This window comes from Sceloporus undulatus, chromosome 4, assembly GCF_019175285.1.
Source record: "Sceloporus undulatus isolate JIND9_A2432 ecotype Alabama chromosome 4, SceUnd_v1.1, whole genome shotgun sequence".
Lineage (NCBI taxonomy): Eukaryota > Metazoa > Chordata > Lepidosauria > Squamata > Phrynosomatidae > Sceloporus > Sceloporus undulatus.
The window spans coordinates 74,309,620-74,316,629 of record NC_056525.1 but is presented as its reverse complement, the minus strand read 5'-3'; the positions used below and the strand labels follow the sequence as shown (position 1 = coordinate 74,316,629).

At 40.8% G+C, this 7,010-nt stretch overlaps 2 protein-coding genes across 9 annotated transcripts in view; one reads left to right on the top strand and one right to left on the bottom strand.

Moving 5' to 3' along the window:
* Positions 1–1,298, top strand: part of MUTYH (mutY DNA glycosylase) — a 14,630-nt gene extending 13,332 nt beyond the window's left edge. For all 5 annotated transcript variants that reach the window (XM_042464218.1, XM_042464219.1, XM_042464217.1 and 2 more), the window contains one exon: positions 216–1,298. In XM_042464218.1, coding sequence (XP_042320152.1) covers positions 216–314 — 99 coding nt within the window. In that variant the 3' untranslated portion in view covers positions 315–1,298. The remainder of the gene's footprint in view (positions 1–215) is intronic.
* A 2,529-nt stretch (positions 1,299–3,827) lies between these two features.
* The window catches only part of HPDL (4-hydroxyphenylpyruvate dioxygenase like), a 5,604-nt gene continuing 2,421 nt past the window's right edge, over positions 3,828–7,010 (bottom strand). For 3 of the 4 annotated variants that reach the window (XM_042461473.1, XM_042461475.1, XM_042461474.1), the window contains exon 2: positions 3,828–5,471. In XM_042461473.1, coding sequence (XP_042317407.1) covers positions 4,215–5,420 — 1,206 coding nt within the window. In that variant the 5' untranslated portion in view covers positions 5,421–5,471 and the 3' untranslated portion in view covers positions 3,828–4,214. Of the gene's footprint in view, positions 5,472–6,746; positions 6,954–7,010 lie in introns of those variants that run through there. The other variant, XM_042461472.1, reaches the window with a different exon arrangement.

Sequence of the window (7,010 nt, the reverse complement as noted above, 5' to 3'; positions counted from 1 at the left end):
TGAACCTCAGAACGGGTTCTATCTGAAAGAAACTTTGTTTGAGCCTTGCTAATTACACTTCCTTCCAATCATACCATGTGGATACTGATGTTTTGGCTCTTCCCCTAGATTCAAGGACCTAATTGATAGTTCTAGGCAATGTTAAGTGGGTGGATGGAGTATAGACAGCTGCAGGATTTTTTGTATTAAATATATACACTTGTGTGACTCTGCAGGTTGTTAAGCGGAAACGAGACTTAAAATCTGAAGAACGCAGTTCTTGTAAAAGGCAGCTTTCTCTGGATTCCTTCTTTGCAACAGATCCCAAAAACTGATGTAGTCTCTTTGCTGCACCTGAATTTAAATGAGGAATTATATAGGTACATACCTCGCACCCAACAATCTTGCATTGTACTTGAAAACACTGATGGTCTCTCCCCAAGGTGATTATCACTTCATGACCAGATTCCATCTGGGACAGCTCTGCCTGAGATCCATTTCCTTGCTTATTGTGGACAGTGCAAAACTGTGGAGTATTATTGTTTCTCTTGCATTTTCGATGTGTCTTTTAGCTTGAGATATAAAGGGTTAAATGTTCAGCAAAGGTGCAGAGTACAGGGGCAAACAACAGCTGGCTGCAGCAAACACATCATGAGAGAGCTTTAACATTGTGGTTTCCCACATGCACAGTACAAGCAGATAAGGCTGTTCCCAGGAAGACAGTTTGTACTAGCTTACATATCTGAATCAGGGACTTAGTGCTATACTAATTACCACCTTTTTATAGTAAATTAATGATGACCTGTTTTAACTTTATTTTCTCTAATAAATTTTTAAACCGCTTGTATCAAGATATTGTTAAAGACAGTAAAGCTGATTGTGTTAGCCTTTTTAAACGACTGAAAAGTAAATTTGTCTCCATGATTCCTAAAGTGAGGTCCAGTTTATTGATGGCAGTTGTACAATCATGGTGCTGGGAAGAAATCAAGAGGGATTTAGTCATAGCTATGGCCAAAGCTCCATTAAAAACAGAGACACACCTGGAAATAAGATGTCTGTTCATAACACAGGAATATTGTGCAGTCTGCAAATATTCACAAATGCAAATATGTGTCACCTAACATTTGCATACATAAACATTTACTGCTTTTTAAAAAATAACATCATCTTGCCCATTGACCCAAGTAGGTGGATTGCTGAAGTACTCCATCTAAAGTAATTCCAAAAACATATTACCGTTTGGGAGCTGTCAATTGGTCCTCGGTCAGGTGCAGGTAAACTGCAATTATCAGCTCCCCAAGTAGAAGAAATAACAAGCTCAAAAAGCTTAGCCTCATGGCAAGGAAATTAGTAAAGTAAGCTTTGTGTATAACGCTGAAGTGACACCTTTATTCTCAAGTCCATGTTGGTGGTTTTTAGAACAACCCCAGCCCCAAACATTTTAGATACAGTGATTCCTAAGAATTACAACAGATTATTCTGTTAACTTGAAGGAGAAAGATTTTCCATCGTCGCCCCCAGACTGTGGAATGGCCTGCCGGATGAGATCCGTCTACTTACATCCTTATACAGCTTTAAAAAGGCTGTTAAGACGGATCTCTTCCGGCAGGCCTTCCCAGAATAGAGAACCTGGCCTTAGAAAAACGTCTGAGAAAGATGCTCCCACTGATTGCTTGTTGGTATGATGTTGTTGACCTTCTGGTCAGTTTTTAACTTGTATGTTTGTTTGTTTGTTGTTGTTGTTCTGTTTTTTAAAGATTGCATTGAATTTAATACTTTTTTAAGGAGGGGAGGGTACCAGGGATTTTATGTTTTGTATTTTTAACTTTGTTAGCCGCCCCGATTGTTCTCAGAGGGGCGGGATACAAATAAATTTTATTATTATTATTATTATTATTATTATTATTATTAAAACAAGGGGTGATTATACTTGAAATGGTTATATTCAGGATTAAAGATTTATAGACTCTGAATATAACTTTTTCAAGTGTAATTCAGGGTTACAGAATTACAGAACGCAAGTGTGGTATGGTGGTTTGAGCATTGGACTCTGTAGGTCAGGTTGATTCCCTGCTTGTCCATAGAAACTTACTGGGAGAACTTTGGCGAATCACACGCTCTCAGCCCCAGAAAACCCCATTATATGTTCACCTTAGGGTCACCATAGGTCAGGAACAACTTAAAGGGACACAACAGCAACAATTACAAAAATATTTAAGATTTAATAGCACTGTTATAGAAATTGACAGTTTGCCAAAGAAATACACAAAAAGCTGTTTTTGAACTGAACAAACTAAAATGGGAACACACCACATCCAGTAAAAAAAAACACAACTATGTCTAACAAGCAATGAATGTGAAAGCTATTTTTAAAAAAACAGTGTTATTTAATTCTACCACCAAATCCCTAGGATGCTCAGCAGAAGAAAAGGTAACAGCACAACATCACTAACTATTTGAGCAGCCATTTAAAAGAGCTTGGGCAGAAGCCAAGCATAGTTTTGTGGCTGAGATGGGCTTCAAGCTTTTGAATGTTCCTGCTTCTTTATCTTGGTATTGTGACAACACTGGGCAGGTTTCAACATGGCACGTTTCTAAGAGATGTGTCTTGGGGGCCCAAAATCCCCAGAGGAGTTAGAACCATGTTTCCATTTGCCACTTATTTATACATTCCATTCACTTATTTTAGCAGAGAAGAGCCTACTGGTTGTGTTTATAGGAGTGTTCAATAAGCTTATTTACAAGCAAGCTGATATTCTGGAACAAAACCACATGCCCATTCTTCCTCAAATTTTGGACAAGAAAAGAGAGGGAGATACGTGTTTCTGAGAGGAGCAATGCTCCGTACAGCCTCCTTAGGAAACATACAGCAGCCTGAACTGCCACTTCACTACTACTGCAGTTGTGATGTCCTGTAAAAACAGGTCTCTACATTACTATTAATATGGAATTAATATGCAGTCATCCGTCCCTGTTTGCGGGGGGATCCTCCCCCCCGCGAACAAGAAAAAAAAAGGCCCCATTGACTATTATGGTGTGGTGGTGCACTCCTGCGCATACCATTTTGTCCCTCCTAGCTTGCTGTCCACAGAAACTCAAAATCACAAAGGGGAAATTGTGAACAGGGAGGTACAAGTGTTTTATGACTTACATAATGTTGTTATTACAGTAATACTACACATTACTACTACACATAAATAATAGCATTATGCCTTCTTGCAGTAAGGTTCCTTTAGTACTGAAGAGAACCCAAGGGCCAGAAGAATAAATGAGCTAAATACCATTCAATCCAGACAAGTACTGGGGCATGCTCTGAACCAAAATAACATGCATTAGTAGTAGAAAGCAAGCAGCAACACATGATAGTCAGCTGCATTTGGAGACATGAGCTCTCCTGAGAATTTATTTACCCTTCTAAATATTGGATAAAGGTGAAGAAAAATTATATCCCACCACCTTACTTATAAAAATTCAAACCTTGGTACTCTTTCTTAAGCCAACTCGATGTGTAAAATTGTTTAGATCTCTACAGCCTAGATTCCTGTTTTATGTAGTGTGAAGGAAAGCAACATAGGAAGAATTAACTTTTTTCTTTGTGTTACATTACAAACTGGGCAACAGAACTGGTCTAAGTAGCTAGACTGGAAGGAGCAGAAGTAAATTCCTCCTGGTCTTAAAGTGGGGACAGGAGAAAAAACATTTGTTCAAAGGGCAATTTACCTATTTCAGACTGTCTCGAGATCCCCAAAGAATGCAAGTTTTATTAGGGATAAATAGCTTATTTTAAAATAACTCTCTAGGACAGAAATGCAAGCCATGTCTTATGGTATTTACATTTCTGTAATAATTAGCTCTGATGTTCAGGCAAAACGGCAAAATTCATATGCATTCTTCTGAAAAGTTGTAGTTGCTGCCACAACACTTCTTTACTAGTGCTCTCCCAATTCACACCACTAGTGTATACAAGTTGAGTTGCAGGCCATCTATATGCTAGGACTACTTTCTACACCAATGTCAGTAAGTCTGATGGAATATGCTCTGTCTGTGTGTGAGAAACATGTAAACTATCTATGTCAGAACTCATGCATTACTAATCTAACATGGGAACCCATGATGCCACAAAAGCAGGTCTGTAGCAGCAGCAACACCACAAAGCTAACATGGAATCTGAGCCCATGTCTCACATAAAAGGGATATCTGAGCTGATTTTTCAGAACAAACTGAATTGTCTCTGCCTACTTCTGGCCCATGTAATTCTGTACAGCTTTCCAGAGAGCACGGACATTTCCCCCACCAAACCCTGTAGCCCCACATCGCTCTATGAGCTCCAGAAAGAAAGTGTCCTCTCTAAAGAGAGGCTTTGTGAAGATCTGCATCAGGTATGGTTTCCGAAGAACAGCAGAGTCATTGTTGTCTCCTTCCCCACCTACTTCAGCATCCAGAAGAATACCATGATTCTTTAAGAGCTGAAGATCCTGCCCAGTTTGCTGTATCTCCTGCTCCTTTCTTTTATCCGTGTAATACGCTAGGGGCGTTTTGACAAAGTTTACTCCAGACTTGGCCATGACTGCAGCAGTACTTACAATGTCTGTGGTATAGAGTGCCACGTGTTGAATGCCAGCTCCACCATGCTGCTCTAAGAAAGTATCCACCTGGTTGTGTCTTTGCTCTGGCAAAGACTCTGCCAGAATAAATTTACAGTCATGGTCAAGCAAATTCAAGCCCCTCCTGCTGTACTGCATGGCAATGAGACGCAGACCCACACCAGCCCCCTGGATTACATAGCCCTCTATAGCATCATCTTGCTTGTGGACCAAGAAACGCTGGAAATCAAAGCAGTTCTTGTACCAATCCAATACAGCTTGTGTACTACCTTGTGGGCAAACATAAGTGATGTGGTCAAAGTGCGTGATCTCCCCAGGTTGCTGGAACTTCTTGAGGGCATCCTTCTCAACCTGGAAGCCAGGCAAGAATGGTCCACAATACTGTGATCGGTCAAGTAGAGTGTGGCTGATGTTACCCACAATAGATTTCACCACAGAATAAATGACACAGCCGTCTTCATCTGCGATGGTGGTGGGAGGGATAAGGATCTGGCAGCCATGTTTCTGCAGACTCAGGGAGATGCCAGATACATCCTCTGTTTCAAAACAAATGTTGGAGACTGTGCTGACTGCATACTGTAGATCCACATCATAGAGGATCCCACTATCCCTGGATTGTTCTGGAGATGGTTCAGATGGAAATTCTCCTGGCACCTGCTCCCGTTTTTCATTGACAACAAAAATTGCATCCCCTCTTCGCAAGGCCAGCTGCCTGCTCCATTCTGTTTCCCGTGTTGCAAACAACTCAAAGCCAAACTTACTCACCAGGTCATTGGCTAGCTGTTGCTTCTCCAGAACATGGAGCCCAATGTAGCATAAGCGGTTCAGAAGAGCCATTATACGATTTGATAGAGCAGTTGGTTGCAACTAAAGGCTTTGTTGTTCGATCTATGAAAACAGATAAAAATCAAGTTCAGTGTTTGGGGATTTGAGGGCAGAATACAAACAGAAGGGGTTGGAATGGAAACGGGTCTATTCTGCTCTTTCTATTCTAACAGAAGTACTCCATGTTTTGGAGGAGGAGGAGGAATAAGAGAAAATGTTAAACTTATATAGCTCTCTCTATCTATGAAATTTATCAACATAATAATAACCACAGTTAAGAATGAGGCTCCATAGGTTGACCTTAATTGTGTTAACTATAATAATAATAATATTTATTTGTATACCGCCCTCTGGCAAACCAATCCGGGCGGTTAACAACAGTAAAATATAAAATATGACAATTAAAAACACTTTATCCCTCCCCCCCCTTAAGACAGTATTAAACAGTATAACATATTAAAACACAATGTCAATGCATATAAACAACAATTAAAAACTAAAAACCCTGATATCCCTCTGTTGATCCTCAACCATCACTAAGATGGGGCCACGGGAGGAATGAGGGAATCAGGAACCTGGGCCGGGATGGTTAATCTGGAAAGGCCTGCCGGAAGAGATCCGTCTTGACCGCTTTTTTAAAGCTGTCTAATGATGTTATCTGACGGATCTCATCCGGCAGGTCATTCCAGAGTTTGGGGGCAACAGCAGAGAACGCCCTCTGAGAGGTTGCCGCAAGCCTAGATTTTAGAGGCTGCAGTAAGTTCCTCCCAGAGGACCGGAGAGCGCAGGGAGGATTGTACGGGAGGAGGCGGTCCCTAAGATCACTTATAGGATGCAGTTTATAGTAAAGCTTAACCCAGAGTACAGTAATCAATTCTCCTTGCTGTGCTGAATAATGCTTAACAAGGGTATGCTCCTCTTGCCCTGCTAAGTGTGAGAATCCAGACTTTACAAGAACAATTTGGGGGGGAAGATCATCACTGCAGCTGAACTACATTTTGGAGATTCTCCGAGATCGAAAATTAATAGAAAGCTTGGGACTTTTTCTTTTCTTTTCTATTACATTTTGCATCAGATGTCTTAACTTGTGTCACTATCACACTACACTGTTATAGCACTATCATTCCACTTTAACTTCTATGGCTACCTCTTGTGGAATTCTGGGGTTTGTAGTTCAGTGAGGCCTAAGAGCTCTCTGGCTGATAATTTTAAATGCCCCTCCATAAACTGCAAATCCCAGGATTCCATAGCAGTTAAAGTGGAATAATAGCACTATAAAAGCGTAGTGCAGCATAGGTCTTGGAAGCATGCTATCATTATTATACCAAAAGTACACACCCTTTCCAACCTGGGGCTGGTAGAAGGCTCCAGTTTGTGTTTTTTTACTGCACTTCCAAGAACAGTGAAACGAAGTACAATGCAAAAGTAAACCACAATAATCTTCTCCAGCTCCAGAGGCCAAATCTGGTTCTTGTCATTTTGCCATTATCATGCAGGTCAGAAGCTCCAGTCCTTCTCTCCAGGTTGCGGTTGCTTCTGACCTAAGTGCAAGGATGATCATTCTCCAGTTCTAAGCAAAAGCTGGGATTTGTTTCAATGCTG